Source organism: Acinonyx jubatus, chromosome C1 (assembly GCF_027475565.1).
Source record: "Acinonyx jubatus isolate Ajub_Pintada_27869175 chromosome C1, VMU_Ajub_asm_v1.0, whole genome shotgun sequence".
In the NCBI taxonomy this organism is placed as follows: domain Eukaryota; kingdom Metazoa; phylum Chordata; class Mammalia; order Carnivora; family Felidae; genus Acinonyx; species Acinonyx jubatus.
Window position 1 is genome coordinate 100,235,560 of NC_069381.1, and position 24,024 is coordinate 100,259,583.

The window sequence follows — 24,024 nt, forward strand, 5'->3', positions numbered from 1 at the left end:
TGATATGTATACTCGTGTATTCATGCATACATGTGTATATGTTCATGTATAAATGTGTGTGTGCTCATACATATACGTGTGTGGTCATACCTATATGTGGGTGTGTGCATGTATACATGCAGTGAGAAAGAGAGCAAATGAAGCAAAATATAAACAGTGAAACTGAGTAAAGGATATACAGACAGAAATTCTTTGTACAGCTCCAATAACTTTTCTGTAAATTCAATATTATATCAAAATCAAAAGTTAAAAAAATATTTAACTTGGGGAAACCATCAAAAGGATTTTGAAAAAGGTCACCGCATTACTGGAGAGCTGAAAAGACTTTCATAGTCTTTAAAATTAGATTAAATCTTCAGACACACCAAAATTACAGAAATTACGGCAAAAGTTCACCTGATAAAGCTGACGATTCGGAACGGGTTCTTTGGTTTCTGACTACCTCCATTCATATGAGAACTTTTAAAAATCAGATTTGATTATGGAACATTACATTTAACTAATTATTGCAGTGTTGGATGAAATGCCAAGTCCTGTGGCACAACAGAAATAATTAAGTGTTGAAAATGCAACCATACGCTTGACAATGATTAAGGAAGAAAAAGGAAATGAAGAATTGGTCAGCATTGGATTGGTCCAACGAGTGGTCGACCTTGATCCTTTAGTTCAGGATGATGCCTGGGCCCAATGTCCCTTCCCCAGATCCAGGAGTTGGGGTTTCTCTACAGCAGAGCCACGACAAGGACAAGGTGAGCAAGGCAAAATTGAAGGTGGCAACGAAAACTTCAACAGTCCAAACAAACAATGTTTTAATGCAATATTTTTTAAAATAAAAATTAATACAAAAATCAGTGATGAACAAAATATCAAAATATTAAAGCCAGTATTGTGAACTGAATGTTTGTGTCCCCTTAAAATCTGTATGCTAAAGCTTTAACTCCCAGTGTGATGGTATTTGGAAATGGGGACTAGGAGAAATAATTAGGACTAGAGGAGGTCATGAGGATGGGGCCCTCATAATGGGATTAGTGCCATTTAAGGAAGAGATATCAGACAGTGTGCTCTCTTACTTACACCCAATGCTCTTTTTCTGTCTCTGTCTCTTTCCCTCTGTGCATCTGTGCCTCTGTCTCTCTTTCCCTATGTCTCTGTCTCTGTCCCTCTATCTCCCTACCTCTGTCTCTCTATTATCTCTCCCTCTCTAGATCTTTGTCTCTCTCCTTCTCTCTGTGTCTCTATGTCTCTTTCCCTCTCCCTCTCTCTGTCTCTTTCCCACTCCATCTCTCTCCACAACCAAGTGCAGACACAGCGAGAAGGCAGCTGTCTGCAAGGCAGGAAGAGAGCTCTCACTGGAAAGACTCTGCTTGACCTTGATCGTGGACTTCCAGCCTCCAGAACCAAGGGAAATAAGTATTGTTTTAGGCCACCCAGTCCGCACTTCGTGGTTGTAGCCCGAGATGACTAAGACAGACAAGATCTGTATTACTATCACCCCAATATTTTGATACTTGGTTTATCATGGGTTCTTTTCACATTAAATTTGATTATTTTTTTACTTAAATTCAAGCTAGTTAACTATTATTTTTAATATTGCACTAAAACATTACTCACCTTGATAGCGAGGGAAGTGTTGCCTCACCCGTGTGCTGGCCCTGCCCTGAGAAACGAAGTCTAGGGCTGAACTCTGCTCCCACTAAAATATCCTCACGTACTGCCAGGAGCCCTCCTCCCGCAGTCTAGTAGCCAAATCCCCAAGGTTTCCGGCCTGTGTATTACCAACGTCTTGCCTCGTTAGGCAATGTTGAGGTGCTCACCAACTCCCTGCCAATTCCACCTGGCTGGCCCTGCCTCGTCTCTTTCCAGTGGCCTGGTTCCAAAGAAGGAAAATATTAAACAGATGTCTCACCCTAGGAGGGGCAAAGATAGATGCTGGAATAGTAAGTGAGATGGCAGATTGATGGGGGGGGTGGGTGTGGGGGGGGGGGGGAGAAGACCGTGATCAGTGGTCCAGTGTGACTTACACTCCTTAAGGAGGAGTCTCACCCAGAGAAGAGGTGTCTTCCCACTCATCAAAGAGCACAACATCTTCTATTATACAGATACACACAAGGGGAAATTAAACCCATGTTCTGGTAGCTTCCCTCAAGGGAGAAGGTAGGAATAAAGAAGAAAGGGGAGGCAGAATGGAGGAAAGAAGGCTGGTGATCGAGTTCCTGCTCTGCACCAGGAGCTGTGCTAGGCGCTTCCCATATGAGCTCAGAGTCCTCCCGCCTCGGAAAGCGGGGCCGGGAAGGATACACTCTGCCCTCCTGCCAAAAGCTTTCAGGCGAATGAGAGCGTGTATTTATAGACATCTGCACGCGTGAGAGAGAGAGAGAGAGAGAGAGAGAGAGAGACCATCAGCTCTCCCTGCTGGAAGGCAGAAAGCTGCGGTCTGCCAGGTGTGCTTCTGCATCCTAACATGAAATGTACGAGGTGTCTCGGGCTGGTGCCTGAGAGATGATGGTCCTTGATATTTCCAGTACCTGACCTCTGTCAGCACTGCGGGGGCTCCAGTCTCTGTAGCTGGAAAAAAGCACACCACCGCTGCCAAGCTGGGCTGAGCCCTCCCTGGAGTGACTGCTACGGCAGCACCTGTTTCGTTGCTGTTGTGTTTTACCCATCTCCTACAATCTCCCTACCAACTCAGAGCACTAGCACAATACAGAGCTTTGCTCCGTGGAACAGCTTCAGTCCTCCTCCAGGCTCCTAATTCATCATTTTCAAATAGAGGATGAGCTCAGTTCAGCGTGCTACAAGAGCTACCTACAGACCAAATGAGAAAGGGATGAAGTCTGACTTCAAAACCAGAAAAAGCACAAATATCGGCAACGAATTCGACATATCCAAAAGCACTCTGATGAAAACGTGAGTTAGGAGCCAATTCCTCCTCCTTGTAGGAGAAACACCTGGAAGATATTGCCTTGGGGTGGAACAGAGAGGCATGTTTCCTACGGCTTCCCAGAGAGGAGAAACCCTTGGAGAAGGCCAGCTTCTCTGCATCTCTCCTGCACTTGCAAAAAAAGACCCGGCAACTCCACGATTATCAAGCCAACTGCAGCCCTGCAGGCCAGCTGAGGAGTCCCTGGAGCAAAACAAAACTTGGAGAGAGAAAGAAAAACAAGAGAAAGAGGGAAGGCGAGCGAGGGAGAGGAATGTCTGGCGGGAGCTGGTGGGTTTGACTGAGGCAGGATAGGGGACCCCTGGGCTATTTCTGTCTCTGCTTTTGGCGGCCTCTCCATCTTGCTGTTTATGGGCCCGACGTGACTTTCCACCCAAGTACACTCCCTGGGCTCGCACTGGAGAACTTGCCACCTTCCCCACGGTTCAGGTTTCATCTGATTCACACCAGGAAGCTCTGGTTTAGGGAGCCCGATGCACTTGTCCTCCTCCCACCTCCGCCCCATGGAAACAACTATGCGAAGCTGCAGCTCCTCACTGCACTCGCCGGTGGCCAGCTCCCCCATCTAACCTTCGAGGTGACTGACTTGGGTGAGCAGATCCCATGATTGAGCTTCTCCAGGCTCCCGTGTCCACCGCTGCCAGCGCCCCATGCCCCCCCCCAAAGAGGGAGCCAGTCCCCAAAAGCACTGAAGTTTGCACAACAGCGCAGGGTGACCAGAAGCCCAAACCGGAGAATGAACCTTAGGACCGCGGGAATGCAGGCCAGGGCAGGAAGCACGCGGTTGTAATTGACAGAACATGACACAGCGTCCCAAGCAGGCTGGTGTGTGAGCCGGCGGTTGCCCTCACGACCTGGCCCTCGTGTTCCAAAGCTGAGCGGGAGTGAGGAAACAGGGACGGGGACGGGTGGCCACTCTGACTCTATCAAATGTTTGCTACTTGTTGCTTTGAAGTGGGGAGGGGGGCAGCTGGAATGGAGGTCTGGTCAACACAGCAGTGGCTCGAAGTGCAATTTAATCATCCTGGGCTTGGTCCAACCCGTCCTCTCAGTGTGAGGGAGGAACAATTTGTTACCGCTGCTGTCATGGGCACTGGGCAGCCTCAGCCAGCGACCTGCGGCAGCCGTGCCAGCAGAGGCTGGGAGCAGAAGGGGGCTGGCAGCGGTTTGGACTGTGGCGACAGCAGGAGAGGGGTGGCCCCACAAGGACAGGGAATTCACACAAGGTCTTCCTTCATCCAGGCCCTGCTTCTGGGAAACCTGGTGGGAATCAAGAGACTATAAATGAGCGCCCGGCTCCCTCCCAGCCCAGGCCTGGGTCAGGTGTCCTGCTCTGTCCACCCACAGACTCTGCACATACACCCTGGGAGTACTCGTCACCTGCGTCACATTTATCTGGTGACCCATCTGTCTTCTTGAAAACAGCCACTGTGTTTATCTGCCTTTCTGGCTCCCAGCACCTCGAGAGCCTGTCTGCCTAGGTTCCTGATTGTTGAATGAGCGACTGAACTACGAGTGTGATTCGTTCCCTCTGCTGACACGGAGGGGGCGCTGCTGTGCCGCACAGCAGTCTGTTGGCACAGCAGCAGGGGGATACGGCAGCCATCTTTGCTAGGACAAAGGAGCATGACTCGGGGTTTGCTGGTCCCTGCCCTGCAGACTGACCTGTCCTGATGAAACTCTGATCTCCCCATTCTTAGCTTTCCCCATCCCACGCTTTATCATCTTATTTGCTACTGTCTCATGAATCTTCCTAAGGCACAGGCCTGATGGCCTAACATTAATTGATCACTAACCATGGACAACTTGATGTAACTCTGAAACCTTTATAGGTAAGGAAATTGACATAAGGAGAGTTAAGCGACCTCCCCAAGTTTTCAGAGCCAGTAAAGGACAAAGTCACAATTGAAACCCTGTCTAAGCTCATCACTATTCTCAAAATCTTGCAGGGGCTCCAAATAACCCCGCCATTTATTCTTTGTGCCCACATTTTAAAGTCCTTAGAGCTGGGACCATTTCCTACTCATCTACATACTGTAAGTGTTCAACAAATACTTGTTGAATTTAGTTGAATGGACTATTTGTCTTAGGGCTCTTGTAAAAACAACCTGAAGAGCTAATGCATGGCTCAAAGAAAGCATAGCACAGGGATGGAATACGCACTATGGATCACAACTGCTCATGGCCACTCTTTGGGAAAAGGGGATAGTCATATAGGAATCTTACCCTGGGTGCCCCTCCAGGCTTTTCCAGTGGTCCCAACTCTTTCCTACTACAGGAAGGGATAAACACCCTTCATATATTTCCTCTCACTCCCAACTGCAAGGAAAACAGTAACACTAATTAGTTGTAACAGGGTGTTCATTTCACACAGTTCCCAGCAGGTTGCCCTGCTGTTCTTTGAAATGGTCTGGAAACAGCCTTGATTTTAAACATCTGAAGATAATTGAACCAAAGTTGCCCCCAGAAACCCTGAGTGATATGCCTTTTATTCTCTCCCTCACTAACAAGAAATGTTTGCTGCCATTTCTTATTTACTCAACACCTTGAAAGCCTCCGGCACTGACAACTTGCACCCCAGGATCCTAAAAGAATAAGTTAAAGTAATGATTGGTAGTAAATGGAGGAGCAGGGAAGCCCAAGGGATTAAACAAAACCCTACGCCTGTTTAAAGGGAAGAAGGAATTGCCCTATAGACCTATAAACTTAAGCTCTGTACCTGGAAAAAATTGGAAAGTCGGTGGGAAGAGCTGAAGAGAATTTATGACAAGATCAATTTGCAAACATTTTTCAAAGACAAGGATATTAGTTAGCAAAGATGGAAACATTTTCTAATGTATTGTTGGCAGGTGGGTGGGAAAATAGGCTGTCATATACCTTGTGGGTGGAAGTGTAAATTGCACCTTTTGGGGAGGGCAATTTTGGAACACCTATCAAAATTTTAAATGCCACAACTACAGCTACACTTCTAGAATTTATTCTATAAATGCTATCACAAGGGGGACCCAAAGTAACAAGGGAGCTATATTTATAGAAGCAAATGACTGAAAACAACCTGAAGGTCCATTAACATAGGTTCGATAAAAATTGTGATAGACCCACAAAATGGAATGCTATGTGTCCTTTAAAACAGCAGGAAAGGGAACTCCTAAGTATGTCTATTTAATGCTCTCTAGTATAACAGTTCAAAACTAAAGTCATAAAGTCCAAAATTGTGTGCATTATGCCACAATCAGTGTTTTACTTTTAAAGGTTTGCATATTTGCATGTTATGTACTTACAAATAATAATTCACACATATCATTCATATAACGACTCATATACATCCTACATATGTCTGAAATCATGCTAAAGAAACTGGTAATGTGACTGGTCCTGGGATGATAAACTAGGAGACCAGGGATGGGAGACTACTTTTCGTGCTTTTCAGTAATTACTTTTTGTGTTGTTGGAACTGTTTAATATGTGTACAAATTATCTGAGGTTTTTTTAACTTTACTTATTTAGAGAGAAAGAGAGAAAGCACGGGACAGGCAGAGAGAGAGGGAGAGAGAGAATCCCAAGCAGGCTCTGAGTTGTCAGCACAGAGCCCGACACAAGGCTCAGTCTCACAAGCCATGAGATCATGACCTGAGCCCAAATCCAGAGTTGGACTCTTTTTTTTTCCAACGTTTATTTATTTTTTGGGGGGACAGAGAGAGACAGAGCATGAACGGGGGAGGGGCAGAGAGAGAGGGAGACACAGAATCGGAAACAGGCTCCAGGCTCTGAGCCATCAGCCCAGAGCCTGACGCGGGGCTCGAACTCACGGACCGCAAGATCGTGACCTGGCTGAAGTCGGACGCTTAACCGACTGTGCCACCCAGGCGCCCCTCGAGTTGGACTCTTAGCAGACTGAGCCACCCAGGCACCCCTGAGGTTTTTTTTCTTTTTAACTTATAAGTAAAAGAGGAGAGTAAGTAACAACCGTCACAGCCTATTAAGAGAATGGAATCTTAGAGGCCAGCATGAGCAGATACAGATACTGGTACTTTAAGGGGAAATGGAGACTAGAGCCGATCTTGTGATGTTGAGGCTTTGATTCAGTCTCTCAGGGAAAACCTACAAACACGCTTGCTGAGCAGAGAGAGATTCAACAGGCAGAGAGGTAACCAGAGGCCCATCCTCGGAAGGAGGTACATGACGATGTCTGTCATTCAGTAGGGATATAACAAATAGCAGAGCAGATGCTCCTGGGCCCACTGGGCAGCAGCCGAGGAAACACACAGGTAAGTATTTGGGGGACTCTTGGGTGGCTCAGTCCGTTAAGTATCCGACTTGGGTTCAGGTCATGATCTCGCGGCTCATAGGTTCGAGCCCCCTGTCGGGCTCTGTGCTGACAGCTCAGAGCCTGGAGCCTGCTTCAGATTCTGTCTTCCTCTCTCTCTCTCTCTGGGCCTCCCCTGCTCGCAATCTGTCTCTCTCTCTCTCTCTCTCTCTCTCTCTCTCTCTCTCTCAAAAATAAATGAACACTAAAAAAAAAAAGTATTTGGGGCCAAAAACACTGGCTCTTCAAAAAGAGTGAAGGAAACCTTCCACATCACTGCCACCTGCCTGAGGCTCAGCTCAGCCAAACCCCTGTAGAACTAGGGGAAAACCCATTGCACAGACACCCTCACACAGTGTTCCACCTGCCTCCAGCACATCCTCTAACCCCTCACCGGACTGCCAGCGTAAAGAAAGTATAGTGTACTGAGGTGGGGTGGCGGGGGGGGGGGGGGGATAGGGCGGGGACAATGCTCATGAGAAAGCCACAGAAATCTCAGCGCTCTACTCATACTTGGCTATGATTTGAGGCAACTTGTCTTCCTTTGTTCTCCCACCTCTAACCTAAGATGTCCAGTGGCTCTGTTTTGGGTGGTTTTTGAGAAAATCAAATGAGATCCTCATGATTTTCCATCCTAGGCCAGACACTACTTTTGGAGAAAATAAAGCAACGTAGAATACACCAACGTAAAATATTAGCAGCATTACACAAGCGATGTTTTCGGTGAAAAGACAGCAACTGGACCCCATTGTGCGGTCAGCTGGTTCAGTCAAAACAGTCAATCAGTCAATCACACACACAAAAATCAAGGTTACGATTCACTCACTAACTGCCACACATGCAAATTAAGCACTCGTGGCAAGCCAGGACTGGAGGTACAGAGAGAGAAGCCAGACTCCTAATTTCTAGAAAATGCCATGTCTAGTCAAGGAAACACATGAGCAAATAATTGTACTCCAATATCATCGCTACTAGTATATTTTATTAGAGGTACAAGCAGAGGGCCACAGGAGAAAAACAGAAGGATTGACCCTGTGATCCTCACAGACTCACCAAATACCATGCATGGTACACAGACTAATAACAGTTGTTCAGTAAAATGCACATGTATTTGGTAAGCAATCTGTAAGTGATCAGTAATAATTTTTGTAACAATAGTAATCAACATATTTCTTCAGTATTGTTTTGATTTAATCAATGTTCTCATTGAACAACCTCAAAACTAAATGACTAAACATGACCCTCCCACGAGGGGTCATTGCAGATTTCGCAATCACAGGAACCCTGGGTAAAAATTAAAGAAATGGCCTGCAAATAGCCGCATCATTAGGCAATATTTCAATCAAGATAACTTCAAATAATACGTTCACCACCAAGCTCAGATTTGATGTTCTCCATGTGCCTGAAGAATATAGCTGTATTCCTTCCTCCAACTCAGTGGATCCCATGCATCGGTTAAGAGGAGGAGACTAATAGGGGTGCCTGGGTGGCTCCACTGGTTAAGCATCCAACTTTGGCTCAGGTCATGATCTCACGGTTTGTGAGCTCGAGCCCCGAATCGGGCTCTGTGCTGACAGCTCAGAGCATGGAGCCTGCATCGGATTCTGTGTCTCCTTCTCTCTCTGCCCCTCCGCCACTTATGCTCTGTCTCTCTCTATCAAAAATAAATAAATGCAAAAAAAATTTTTAAAAAGAGGAGGAGACGAATACATAAAAGATAAAGTCCCCCAAGCAGCTGTCTGGAGCCATGTGGACAAAAGGAAAGGTTAACCAAATGTTTCACTTTTAAACCTGTGTTTTATTCAACTTTGTATTTCATTCAGGTCTAAATATCAGTCGAAGAGTTGCAAATGTTGGGCTGAGCTCCTTGAATTAACCTGCATAAAATTAAATTTAATTCTAATTTAATTCACTTCCAGAATAGTATTCTGTTGCCAATACGAAAACCCTGAAGGAGTTTTGTTTTCCATGACCTCTATAAGACAAGTTGTATTTGCCACAGCCAGAAAAACATCCTGAGTTTTATTTGCCTGGGGACTCTGTAATCAGATATTACTTACTGGCCCACATTATTTCAATGTCCACTAGTCATTCCTATTAAAACAAAAAGTAAATTTCTGATGTTGTTACAATAACAAATGTTGTCAGAAAGGACATTTATTTGGGTGCTGGTAGAACAATAGTTTTAAAACGACAGGTTCCAGAGCATTCTTGTCACATGCCAAACACGCACTGACCAGTCCTTTGTCTCCCGGGCATTCCTAAGGAGAACACAGTGGTAGAGAACAGTGCTTTCCAGACCTGGTTGCCCATCAAAATCATCTGAGGACTTTTCCAAAACACAGGCTTCACCACCTGTTCAGATCTCCTGAAAGAAGTCAGCCACGTTGGGGACCCCAGAATCTATCCCGGAAAGGCACCCTTCAGGTACAATGGGCAGTCAGCCTACTACAGGCCTTTGTTTGGTGTGTGACATCCTTTAAAAAACAAACAAACAAACAAACAAACAAAAAACAGGTAGGCAAATCAGAGGAGAAAAGTTGGCCCTGAGGGCTTGACTAAGATGATATGTAGGAATCCGTATTGACCATGGTATGTGTGATGTTGTCATTGTATCTAGGTCAGCAGATGATCCTCTTTGGAGGTCTACTCAAGTACTAAAGTACTTAGTGTAAAATGCCATAAAGCCGGAGGTTTGCTTCAAAATGCTCCGGCAAAAAGAAGATGGAGGACAAGTGCAGCAAACATCATGATGACTTTGAAGGTGAAGGAAGGGCTCATGGGGGGGGGGGGGGGGGGGGCTTCTGGTACTTCCGTGATGAGAAATTTTCATAATAAAATGTTTAGTTGTCTGGAAGAGAACAATCATAATAGGCAGAGCCTGTTTCTGCCACACAAGGCTATTTTCCACTACCTCCGAAAGACAGCACATGGCATTATCCCCCACTGACACGGACACATATGCATGCGGAGAGGGCACGTGATCTGCCTGGACAGCCAGGAGCCGCTACTAGGAGGTGTTCGGCGTTTTTCCCTTGGAAGAGGACTTTCCCGGCAATATTCTACCCCAAAAATAGGATAAGCGCCCTCTCTCTAACCGTAACCTGAGCCATGTTTTTGCCCTTGACCTTTGTAAAGTATTTTGAAATTCCCTGAAACAAGACACTTTCATTTTCAAGCAGTAATACACAGAATCAGTGAGTCTGGTAAATGCAGGAGGTGAAATCCAAGTCATCAAATGTACAGAATGAGTCCATTTTCAAGCCCCAGCAAAAAAAACACAGAGTCTGTTCCAGGAAGATAGGACTTACTTTTTGGCATATTTGATATGTGAAGATCTGGCATTACTGAAGTGATAGAAATCTGTACTCATTTTATAAATGAGTTCTTTTTTCGTCCCGCATATTATTTCACTCTAAAATACTTAAAAACAGCAAACAACTTTGTATGTTGAAAAGTAGGTTTATCATCCCAAACTTCTATGTGCCCATGTGGTGAAAATTCACATACTTCAAAGGGTGAGATACAGCAGCCCCTAACTGTTAAGTCCCACTGGTTAAAGTTAAGTGTAAGTTTATTTACAGGGTTTACTCAGACAGCAGAAGAGTTGGCGCTGATAATATCTCGCACCTGTAGGTAATCAGGCTGCTTTGTTGATGCCGCCTCATGAGGAAGGAAGGACCCAGAAGCTCTTAACACACATAGTTTGAGGGGCTGGTGGCTCTGGCTTGGGCTTCTGAAAGAGGATGCTGGTGCCACCACTCCCATCTAAAGAGAAGCATGTGACGTGGCTGTTGAATTCCAGTTTGCAATGAACCCAGCCCCTGGACCACACTTGGGGAGCTTCTCTGTCCAGAGCACCTTCCACGTAAAGATACAAGACCTCAAACTCAATCTTGAGTACCAGGTGCCTCAAGGTTTTGTGGGTTTTATTTTTAAGTATAAACATGGGTGACATTAGAAAGTCAATCTGGGGGTTTTCCTAAGACAGAATAGCCCAGGCATCATAATCACTGCACCACCTACCAGGGACTATTAACAAGAACTGGGTTAAAGAGGTTTGCAAACCATGAAAGGAAACTGACACAATGGTCAGAGCATGTCTTTCCCCAGAGTATCTATGCCAAGTTCCTTAGCACCCTGGATGAATATACTTACTCCCTGTACCTAGTGCAGCTCAAAGGAAAGGCCCCTCCCCTCATCGATAGCTCACGGTCCTTCATATCACATCTTTGTGAAACAGAAAAGAAGGAGCTCCATCTGTGTGATTAGTACAAGGGCCAGAGGGCAGTGGCCTCCTGGGGTTACTATCTGTGGTTATTTGCTCCTGACCTTCAAGACCATGAGAGACCTTAAGAGAAGCCTGTCATATGATTAAGAATTAGGATGTCAGTGAACAAACAATGAACTTTTAAACCTCTTGTGGACAATATATACTCCGTAGGCTGCACTACAGCATTGGAAGAGCCCTGTTGTCCTTCAGAGGTGTGCAAATAGGGCCCTTCGTGACCCGTAACTAGATCGTGGTTAGTTGCCATGTGCCCCATTCCCAAGTCTGAGTTTCTGAAGCACATTCTCTTTCTAAGAGGATCTAGAATAAGCACCTATGTTGGAATGGTGGACTCCCAAAAGACACCGGGACACTGGACAATTGCTAAAATCCGCTGGCAGTGAACATTCAGAGGCCACTAGACTCATCTTGAAGAAGCATCCTCAGGATTCAGGATCAAGGATATTCAACCAGAGAAAGAGACTCAGAATCATCCTACTTGTTTACATATAAAGTGCAGAAAAGCTTTCTTTCCCATAACTTGGAGCTCCAGGTCTATTGACCGCCATGTAAGCTCGTCTCCACTTGGCTGCGTTCACAATGTAACAATGGCTCAGAAGCCACGAGCCCTGAAAAATCCCTGAAAAATCCGTAACGACAGTGGGTTGGTCCCAACGATCGGCCGCCACTATGGGCATGGTGGCTGAGAGCCCAAACAAAGACAAGTTTGGGAAGCCTTTTCCTCTAAAGCAAGTTCCAGCTACTCCCAGCTGTAAGGCATGTAATGGTGAAGGCATGTAGGATGAGGGGAGATAGCAAAGTGAGGCTGTCTTTCCCCTTGATGATCTGAGTCAGACCCGGGACAGTACTAAGGATTTTATATGTAATTTGACAGGCACCAAAAAGTACTTGGCACTTTGTACGTCTCAGTTCCTGACTCTTCTTTATGAACGTTCTGGTTCTGAAATGTGAAATACATTTTCACAGACCTGCCTGACATTCCTCGGGCCCCCACCCCGCTCAAAACTTACCTTATGTTTCAGAGGATGGTCTCCTTTCTCCTCCTGACACTCTGCCTTCTCCCACATCATGGGGCCGAGCCCTGAGCTGGGACTTCCAGTCGGTTCACTCACATATCCCTACTGCTCATGGAAAACAACCGCCAGAAGACTATCATTCTGCTCTAGCTCGGTCTAACTCTATGCTGCTTTCTCGGGCAAACTCATGCAATCTGTCTTTCATTTGGATATGTTTTTGCACTTCTGTGTAGCACGGGGGATTTTCAGACTGCCTTTTATTCTATTTCTTTTTCTTCCATGCTGGGCAGAAAACAGAGGCTGCCATGGACATAAGGCCTGAAACAAATCAGGTGAGATGGGGCAAAGTTACTCCTACAGACTAACCGTGCTTCTGAATGCTAATGCTTCATCAGGAGAGAGCTTCCAAAATAGGCTCCGTGCAGAAAGCATTCAGCAATTAGCTACAAAAATGCCTTGTTAATAGTACAGTTAGACACAGTCTCCTTACTAAAGTCCCTTAGAGATAGAGAGACTCCAGAGTATAGAGACATCAGTTGACACGTCCAGGATCACATCTACGGGCAACTGGCAGACACGTCATGCTGGGTGTCCAGGACCATCTTGAAGCCAAATCATCTGCAAAGTGGCCACAGTGGTTACAAAACCCATCACTAAAGTTTGACAAGTACCAGTTCCATTTTACAAGCGTTCATGGAGAGCTAACAGGGATTCAGAGATGAGTAAGCCACTGTGCTTCCCCTGGGGTTTCCACTGTAGTGCACTTATCAAACAAATAGGTCCTCCAAAACGTTATCAGTCAAGGCAGAATGTGCTCAGTGTCATAAGAAAGGCACCAAGCATTAATTTTTATAGACTTCTACTTTACCTCTTCTTCGGTGCCCAGTTTTAAAATGCAGAGAAGAGCAATCACAAGCAGTGCGTCAGTGTGTGTGTGTGTGTGTGTGTGTGTGTGTGTACATATGGGCAAAGATAACCACAGAACAAAGAGACATTCAGGCACGGTCTCCTTGACTGTGGTCATTGGTTACTCAAGAGTCCAAAGGTACAGGCCAATCTAATAGGACAATAAGAAGGTAGCAGGCATATATCCTGCCAAGGAAAGAAAGACTAAAGTCAAATTACTGGCCTGTTGGTAATACGAAGTCAAAAGTAGGACAGAAGCCTTGCTCAGAAATGGTCTAATCAGATCCTTGGTGAAGACTTCCTCTCCAGGGGAGCTCGCTGATGATGGCAGCCAATGGAGCCAATGGGGGTCCCCTGTATTTTTACCACCTTGGCTGCTCAGCTGAAGATCACCCAACTGAGACTCCTTTGTGACTATAAAATGACAGAAGTGCATAGCACCATTTTGAGAGGAAACCACAATGAGTCCCCTGAAAGAGGAGCTCTAAAACAGACTCCAAGTGAAGGTAAAGCTCGTGGCATTCAAGAACTTTCTTCCATTACCATAATGCCCAAAATGTATGTGAGCTCCGCACGGACACATGTAGTTTCCTATGGAGCTCATCACGTTTGAATCTGTACATCATGCCAATTCACATTTGTATCAAATCGCCCTTGTACATCTTAAAATGTTTCTGTCCTCCTAGGTGCTTACAATGGGTCTCGAAAGCAGGATAAACTTTCTTCAGGAGGAATTTTAGGAGAAGAGAAGGAAAAAAGTGTTCCAAACAGAAGCAGGAGGAGCAAGTGCATGAAGGATGATAAGAAGCCTGTGAGCAAAGGAAATGAAAACAGGAGCTCAAAAAAGATGTCAGCACTCACATGTCCACTGAAGCATTCTTCACAATAGCTAAGATACGGAAACAACCTAAGTGTCCATCAATGGATAAAGACGACAGATAGATACACGATAGACAGAGAGAGAGAGAGAGAGAGAGAGAGAGATAGGCAGACATTTGCCACAGTATGAATGGACTTTGAGGGCATTATACTGAGTGAAGTAAGTCAGAGGAAGACAAATCCTGTATGATCTCACTTCTACATGGAATCTTAAAAAGCTGACTAGAACGGTGGTTACCAGGGGCTACGGGTGGGGGAATCAGGGTAATGTTAGTCAAAGAGTACAAAACTCGCAGTGAGAAGATAAACACACTCTAGAGATCGAAGGCAAAGCACTGTGATTAGAGTTGACAGCACTGTATTACATACTTTAAAGTTGCTAAGAGACTAGATCTGAAATTTTCTCACCACAAAAGGTGGCAATCATATTGCAAATATATAAACATATCGAACCAATGCACTATACACTTTAAACTTACACGATGTATGTGTCAAATATGCATCCATTTAAAAACAACAGCTTGGGGCACCTGGGTGGCTCAGTCGGTTAGGCGTCCGACTTCGGCTCAGGTCACGATCTCGCGGTCCGTGAGTTCGAGCCCCGCGTCGGCCTCTGGGCTTACTGCTCAGAGCCTGGAGCCTGTTTCCGATTCTGTGTCTCCCTCTCTCTCTGACCCTCTCCCATTCATGCTCTGTCTCTCCCTGTCTCAAAAATAAATAAAACGTTGAAAAATATTAAAAAATAAATAAATAAAAACAACAGCTTATGGGAAGGGAAGTGCTATGAATGGGGCAGCAGTGGAGACAAGCTAAGAAGGGTAGCTTGGGGTGGTCCTGTGTGTGACCCTCACCAAAACGTTCCTCATAAGAACCCCAAAGAGCTTCTGAGCTTTTGCAATTGACTAGAAGTCTAATTATGAGCAAGGGAGGCAGAGGCTAATGCTGAGCACGGTCCATGAGCCTGGCACTGTGCCAAGTGCTTTGCATTTGCTATCCCACGGAATTCTCACACCAGCCCTGCAGCAGGCGATATTACCCTCTGCTTACATGTATTCAACTGAGGCAGAGTTAAGGCACTTGCCCAAAACCAGAACTATGTGCCCTGACCCACACCCCATGCTCTTCACTATGTTCTGCTGATTCCTTGGCTTCCATCTATTTGGATGGAGTTTCTTCTGCTTCTAGGATATGAAGGACCCTCTGCTTTCCAAAGCATTTCATACTCATTCCCCAATGCACTACAGGTTGGTCCTCAGCCGACAAGATGATGGCCAAAAAAGCAAACCCTCAAAATTTATGAAAGATGCTGGATGAAAACCTCTCAAAAGTTTACCTATATGCATGCCCCCAAATTGCCCTTGCAATAAAGCCAGATCTTTCATTCCCAACACTCACCAGCAATGAGCCACACAGCTGTGGAGGCCCAACAGTTTGGGCAGGAAAACAGACAGGCAAAGAAAAAGAAGAATGTAGTCAAGCCCCAAGGAAAAAATGTTAACATCCGGAACCAATTCACCCACGCAGGCCGGGGGAACCGTTACTCCCAGCTCTCCATAACACCCCCTCAGCACCCCTGTCAGCCCTCCCCGACACACACACACACACACACACACACACGTACACACACATGCACGCACACACACACACACATGCACGCACACACACACACATGCACACACACACACTCGCCAGGGATTTGTTCAGTATTTGCTCATTCCTACAGCACTCACATCATCCTGTGTCCGCAGGAAGCGTCTCCTGCAGTACCTACCACCCAGTCAGAATATCACAAAGATGCCTTAAATCTCTGTGATGTCACAGTCTAATCTGGGTAATGCACAGTTGCACCAGATGGAATCTAACATTCCCAGGATGAGTGCTGGCCATGCAACCAGTGCTCTGAATGCTGGAGGAAAAAGGAGGTGGCCAAGGTTGGCCGGTTTCCTGCCTTGCAGAATCTACCTTTCTAATTGGACAGACCTCTTGAGTGAGGCCCAGCAAACCATCCAAGACTGCAGCCCTCACCTCACCTTCTGCCACACTCTGTATTTCAAGAGTCTGGCTCCACATGGGTTCCTTGGTAAAGGAAATGGGCCCGGAGATTCATATGCTTCTGTTGATGTGAGAGCATATTGAAACCCATCAATTTCTGCCTGCACAGAGTGGGGCTGGCAGTAGGAAAAAGCAAAGCTTTGAAACAGAGACAGACTTTACATCCCTCTCATTTTACTGTCTAAGAGCCACTTTTCTGTCACTGGGCACAACAAGCAGGAATCTGATAGACCTTACAGTCACACAGCCAAGAACCACATGAATGCTACAGTCTGCACCCTGAAATGAGGGGGAGTAGTTTTTTCTCCAAATCCCTGTTAGAGACATCAGACTTCCAAGAGAGGAAGGTTACTTGGAGTGGGAGGGAAAGTGATGGAAAGACAGGGAACAGGTGGACCAGAAATCCTGAGGCCCATTGTTAAGCTCACTGCTGGGGGTGCGTCCACGTAGAGCATGCTAGAAGAGTGAAGGAGCACGGGATAGAAGTGTGTACAGGGCTGAGAGATCTCTACAAATAACTGATCCCATACCAAACGAGGCTGCTCTAAATAGAGCTGTTATAAAATAAATGAATCAGAGCAGTCACTCAGAGGTTAAAGTTAAAGCTGTGGCTCTGAGAGCAGGCGTACTTGCTGTGGGTCCTCAAGGCAGTTACCAAATCCTTGGGCATTAAAAAGAAGCCACTGTGGAAATCAGAATCTCTTCCTTTGTAAATTCAATCCATGGCAAAGGGATTTCAGCTGTGATTGCTGAGTTTGAAAAAATCAACAGTACTTAGAAATGCACAAATTGCTCGTCACTGCAACTGATATGTGTCTAAGCTGTTCCATTTTGAATCAATTACCAAATAAGATTCCATCCAACCCATTGTGAATGGAGAAGGATATGGGTAAAACAAGGCAGTTAAAGTTTCCCCTGAATTTCACTGCATGAGGGGATTTAGGTTGAGGAGGGTCTAGATCAAGTTCAATATGTAGCCACATTTCAGACCCTGAGATTTCTGGGCATGAAAGTCAAAGAAAAGCAAGTCAGGTTGGGGTAGCAGCACATGCCCTATTCCAAAAACCATGGTTCAGAAACTCTGCCCCGTATCACTGTGACACAGAGGCTTCCTCCAGCCTATATGGAGAAGGCAGCTTTAGACAGAGACCCAGAAACTGTAAATGAGCTCTTTCTCATTTATGATTTAATAATTTCTGTTTGGGGGGGGGGGGGAGCACAGGCAACAAGCATAAATTTCCATCTCCCCAGAGCACTGAAGAGTCATCTACAGGAGAAGTCAATGTTGTCTGGTGGCTAAGGGCACTGCAAGTTACTTAATCTCATTGGGCCTCAATTTCTGCATCTATAAAATGGGGAAACATGTACCGCCCTCTGAGGACCATTGGGTGAATGCAATGAGAAAATGCGAATAAAACCATAAGCACAGTGCCTGGTACAAAGTGTGCCCTTGATCCATAAAAGTGCTTCTTGGTTAGCACTGGGGGCACTCTGAGATAAGAGGATGTTTGTAAGATTGGGGAAGTACAGAAACAGCTGTCTTGGAGATGAAATGTGGTGCGCAGATCCGTTTGGAAGACTGAGACCTGAATTCCAGCCTGGGACAGAGCAACTCCCTCCTCCTATGTATGGCCAGGCAGTGCCCAAAGGGGACTGGGCTCCTTGAAGGAGGCCTTGGGAGGGATCTTCCCTCTGTTCCTCTTCCTCTGGGAATGCACTTTCCCCCTCTGCTACCAGGAATCAATATAAACGAAGTCTGGGGTGTAACTAGTTAAAAAAAAAAAAAAAGTAAACGATCAAACCCAGGCTTCTGTTTTCTGGAAGGAAGAAAACTGTGAAACCGTGCCGCCAGATGTAAGTTCTAACACAACGGCTGGGGCTTCTGCTGTTTTTCTAAAAAAAAGACTCCTCAGTCTCCTCTTCCTGACAGTCCGCTTAGTTATTACAGATTTTCCTTAAGTTTAGTCCCTTTACTCTTTTGGTTTGTAACTCGACCAAGCAACACCTACAAAGCCTTTACTGCAGTCTCAATTAATTGATGCAACTAGCTCATTTAACCCAAAAAAGCCTTGAGGAACACAGGCTTTACAAACAAAAGCCTTATGAAAATGAATCTTCCTTATTTCCCATCTGATAACACCTGACCATTTGGGGATTTCTGGGCTCCAGGTAGAAATATCAGAAACTAACCAGAGAAACATGCTTGTGTTTTTTCACTTCCCCACATCCAGAAAGGCCCCTCTGTCCTCTGCCAGAGCCCAATTCCTGGGGAGCTGGTAAAGCTGAGGTTCCCCGGCCCCCCCCTTCCACCTACCGTCTCTTCCTACCGCATGCCAGACAGCTGGTCCTCAGCCTTGAGGCCCTTTCTCCCTCCCTCAAATATTCACTCGGATGCTGGCTTTCTGCCCCAGCGGAACCCTAAACAGCAACAGCCCTCAAAGTTCTATTTGACTTCATTAGCCAGCCATTCGTACTCAGATTCTCCACTGTTTCTAACCATAGGCTATGCACCAAGTGCTGATCCCCTCCAAGTCCCAAACATCCCATTTAAAGCCAAAGACTGGGGGAGAGAGGTGGTGCCTGCTAGATTCACAATTTGCAACAATTTATTATCCAAGCTGGTCACTGAGGTAATTACTATCAATTCACTTGATAGGAATATGGACACTGCTAAACCCTTTGTTCCTCTATGTGCACTAATTTAATCCTCACAACCACCTTTTGATGAATATGTTTATCATTAGAACTTCATAGGTGCAGAAACTGGGGTTGGGAGAGATTAAGAAACTTGTCCAAGGTCATACAACTAGCAAGTGTCGGAATCAGGGCTCAGAAACAAGAGCTCAAAATCTGTATGGAATAACACACACACACACACACACACACACACACACACACACATTCCATATATATAGTTGTATTTATCTGGAATATATGACTGTTACATACTGTGATTTGGAATACATATATCATATAATAACATACAGCCATACTGTATGAATTATTATATGTATTATATATAGGTATACATTATATTTTATTACTTTATATATAATATATAACAAATAACATAGGAAGCCAGACGGTACATAGTGTTCAACAAATAATGCTATTCATTATCATTATATATATATATATATATATATATATATATATATATATATTAAGTGTTGCTCTGTGCCAGCCACTTGTGCTAGGCTCTAGACATACAAAAGCAAAGAAAACAAGGTTCCTGCCCTTCAGCAGTATATTACAGGGTGGCAGTGAGACAGGATGACCAGTAAATCCATAAGCTCCTTGATGACTCCAGTCTACCTAAGGGCTGGGGCTGCAGAGAATGGGGACAGTAAATAAAAGTGGGGAGCTGTTGGGGCGCCTGGGTGGCTCCGTCGGTTGGGCGTCCGACTTTGGCTCAGGTCATGATCTCATAGTTCGTGGGTTCGAGCCCCACGTCTGGCTCTGTGCTGGCAGCTCAGAGCCTGGAGGCTATTTCAGATTCTGTGTCTCCCTCTCTCTGCCTCTCCCCTGCTCATGCTCTGTGTCTCAAAAATAAATAAACATTAAAAAAAATTTTTTTAAGTGGGGAGCTGTCACTAGCCCAGCCATATAAGTCTAGGGGGAGAGACAGTCCCACAGAGAGAAATACAAGAAACCCTCCTAGGTGTGTGCTGGGCCCAGTTTTTTGTCTGACCCTGCCCTCAAGTTCAGCAGCTATGAATAGAGGTCTCCAACGCTAAGCTGTCTTCTGATCCATCTTGTTGACAAGCGTTTTGCCCGTTACTAAGTCATCCTTTTAGCATTCTCACATCTCTGCCAGATCAAGACCTCGGCTTAGCAGGCTAGACATGGAAAATAGTTACTAGTGCTTTCCATCAGGCTCAGAGAGTAATGAGGGGCAACTGATTTCCTTGGGGGGAGTGGAGGTCCCACTAACTCAATTTACTAGTGAAGTTGCTCTTCTCAGTCTGCATTTTTCAAATCCAGAGTTTTTCCAGCTATTTCTGGGAATGGCACAAAAAAAATGTCCAAAGCATAAATAACTTATATTTCCTTTAAATACACTAATGCCATAGAACTCTCCCAGCAAGAGGGTCCTGGGCAGTCACACAAGCAACAATAGGTTACATCAAACAGAAAGGACTAGATCCAGAACTTCTGAACATGTGATATTAATCTAAAAACTTTTCAAGAGCCTTATGGAAGCTCTCAATTCTAGCTGTAAAAATCCTTTTCTGGTTGGGACGGGGGTCCTTGTGTTGCTATTACTATTACTTTCTACAATTGCAGTAATACTCCCCTTGTTCCAACAAAGGGATGAGTCCAGTGATAGCCAACGTACATTAGGAGAAAATGTTAGTATTTTTTTTTTAAAAGTTAACAGGATCACAGAATCTTCTAGCTAAAGGGGCCTTAGGGGCCTTTGAGCCTCATTTCACAAACCAGGAACTGAGTCCTCATCAGTGGCTATCAAACAACTTTGAAACGCTTTTTGCCACATCTGTATGTCTGCCTTTAGAACAAATATTCCTGGTTCCAAAAAAATAACGATAAAGCTAGCACTAGACTCTAGGTCTAATGTACGCTAGTCGAGCCCTCTTCCTACCATAATGCATGGATATAATCTAGATTATGAGAGCCTGTGTTGAAAGCTTTGTAGTATAGTGAAGACTCATGGATAGCCACATAAGGAATTAAGGTTTCTGAAAAGTTTTGCAAGTCAGTATTTTTCTGCAAACTTGCTCATATGATTAATTTTCTCATAAATCCTTTTAATTCTAAATAGTGCATAGGTATATAAACCCTCCCTCAGCTTTCCTGCAAATAAATAAACAAATAAATAAATGTGTGTGTGTGTGTGTGTGTAAGGCTTCTAAATGGAGGAAGCTTTGTCAAATCCAGAGAAAGAAAGTATTGCTATGCTCACAATCACTTATTGGCACAAATGCTTGCCCCTCCCTATGGTAAAAACCAATTCTGTACTTTTCAGAAGTAAGAACACAATCCCCGAACCACCCAAGTCCCCTAGCCCCTAGGTTACAATTCTGGGCCTTGGGACCTGGTGTGATTGACACTTTGGCGCCTCAAGGGAAGACTTCCCTCTCAGCTCACACGGAGCTGTAGCAGGGAAGCTATTCCTGCGAACATAGTCCCCCAGTGAATAATAGGCATTTCTCAATCCACTTTGGAGAGATGGGCGGGGGTTTGTCGTTATTGTTGTTTTTTGTTGTTTCTTGTTTTGTTTTGTTTAGAAAAATAATTACCTCACTGCTTTTAATCTCCAAGAATAGCGTAAAGGACAATTGTTTGCTGTCATTTTGTCTCGGCTGGGCAATGCCCGCTCTCCAGAGAGCAGGGGGCATCTCTACCCTCATGACCCTCTGAGGCACCCGGGGACCCTGCGCTCCTCGAACCGACAGAATGCCTTTCCTTTTTAACAGACTAGCTATGATATTTACTGACCCTATTATTACCCATTTGGAAATGGTTAGGGATTAAAAGTTCTTCGGGCCGAAGGATTCTTGGTTTCTAATTGCTAATGTTTGAAGTCAGTTTGATTCCTTGGAAATTTGCTGAGCCTGATGAAAGCCAAGGCTCAAACTCCCCTCGGGGCGCGAGGTGGAAGATTCTTGGGTTCCGTTTGGGGTTTTTGTTTAGGGTTTTTTCCCCCTTGATTTTTTGCGGGTAGAAGGGGGCCTTCCCGATTGCCCCAGAGGCCCGCATTTCTCCAGGATGTATCGGGAGCTAAGAAGGGTAGGGACACCCCTCGGGACTGCCAGCGGCGGCGCGCACCCGCCCGCGGGGACGGAGCCCCGAGCGCCGGGGCCCGAGCCGGGGCGCGCGCACCGAGGCCCGGCCCGGACGCTCTTGACCCGGCCGCCGCTCCCGCCCCAGGGCGCCGCCGCGGCCCCGCTCTCTGAGTCGGGAAGGTCCCCCGAGTCGCCCCAGTTTCCCCGGGATGGTTTCGCGGGAAGAGCTGGCCATCCCCAGTCAGTCCTCGCTGGAACTTCATCTGAATTTTTTTTTTTTCTTTCGAGAAAGAGAGAGGGAAAATATGGGCGTTTCAGCATACGCATAGGAAGTGAGGGGTGGGGAACAGGATGTGGGGGGAGGGGTGCGGGGGGACTACGGGGGTTTACTGGGGCTTCGACCATATCTTCGGGGCTGTGGGACAGCCGAGAAGGCAGCGGGTGGGTGTTGGAAGCAAGAATTTCGGGTCACCCTGTTGAGAACCACGCGCTGCAACACCAAGGCACCGGCTAGGTAATGACCCCTAATGATACCTTTCAAGGGAACTCTGCTCTCATCTGCAGTATTCCGGTTTTTAAAAGAAGGCTATATTAGGATATTACGGGTGCAGTTCAGACTTAGGGGCTGTGTGGCAATTTGGAACCGGCTCATTTAGCCTCGGCAACTATTCTGAAGAAAATACAAGAGGACAGACACATAGGGAGAAGATTTTTGCACGTATCTCCTATGTTCTTAAGTGATTCCCCCAAATCACAGTTTCTCTCGTTATTTCTATTAACCAGATTTCCCTTGGTGATTCCGTTAGCTCTCTGCATGGAAGAACATGAAATTATTCAATAGAAGTCAGCATTCTGCCCGTCTGAAATGAAGGTAGCATTCTTCACAAAATTAAATGCCAAAGTTAGTTAGAAAAAAACTTCCACTCTTCCCGATCTTTTAAAAATTGTATCTGTACAGCCTCATTTTCTGCTGTTTTCTCTTAGACTTTGGTCAAAATGTTCACTTAATCTGGCAGTTAAGTGAAAATGCCAGTGCCCAGGAGCTTCCAGTCTGGGATTCTCTTGAACTGGCAAGTGAGTGATACGTACAGATGACAAAATTTCTGGCCTCCCCAAATTTTAGGTATTCCCGATTTTTTAACTGGCTCCACAAAAAAGCAAGAGCAGTTTATTTTCTCTAATGTTTTTCTAATATTTCCTGAGATGTTATCTATGTGCCATTCCGAGCTGTCAAGTTCACACATAAACTTGTGTATAATCACATACAGTTGTTCATATACTCTTTAATACATTTTATACACTTCTGTATGAAGGGCATAGCTAAACATTGGCTGGTAAAAAGAGTATAGAATAGAGTATCAATTGCAAGGTCTATTTTCATTTCTGGTATCAAAAGCTCATCATCAGTTTGTAGTCAGCAAAATGTCCTGCCTCAAAGTGAAGCCATTAATGGCACTGCATAAATGTTGATTTGTCGTCACCAGTTGCTTAATTCCCCACCTCTTCCCATTTCACCTCCTGTCCTCCCTACTGAGTCTCATTTTCCATCCTGACACTTAGAGCAAGGGCCTCACTTAAATTAAGTAATGATTATCCTTGCCCAAAGACGTGTAAACAGACCCTAATTTATAAATTTGCTAATTGCCGTTCCCAGCGCAGACCCCTGAGTATCTCAGTCATACACGTATAAAATTCAAAGCTCACTAGAAACCAGAAAAGGCAAGGCAAAAATAAACCACATGGATGAGAGAAAGAAGGGGGGAAGATTTCACATTCCACCAGTTCCCTAGTTTTTTTTTCCCCCTGTGGAAAAATATCCCATAAGGTCAAAACTAGAAAACCACTTAAATATTCTCTCCTGCTGAACTACTTTGTCTTTGTCTTTG

The 24,024-nt window shown here is 45.3% G+C and overlaps 1 protein-coding gene across 4 annotated transcripts in view; it reads right to left on the reverse strand.

Annotated features, from left to right (window-relative positions):
* TBX15 (T-box transcription factor 15) overlaps positions 1–24,024 on the reverse strand; it is a 104,776-nt gene that overhangs the window by 73,457 nt on the left and 7,295 nt on the right. The window contains exon 1 of one of the 4 annotated variants that reach the window (XM_053214676.1): positions 3,512–6,539. The exons of the other annotated variants lie outside the window; for them this stretch is intronic. Coding sequence (XP_053070651.1) covers positions 3,512–3,743 — 232 coding nt within the window. The 5' untranslated portion in view covers positions 3,744–6,539. Of the gene's footprint in view, positions 1–3,511; positions 6,540–24,024 lie in introns of those variants that run through there. 4 annotated transcript variants of the gene reach the window in all.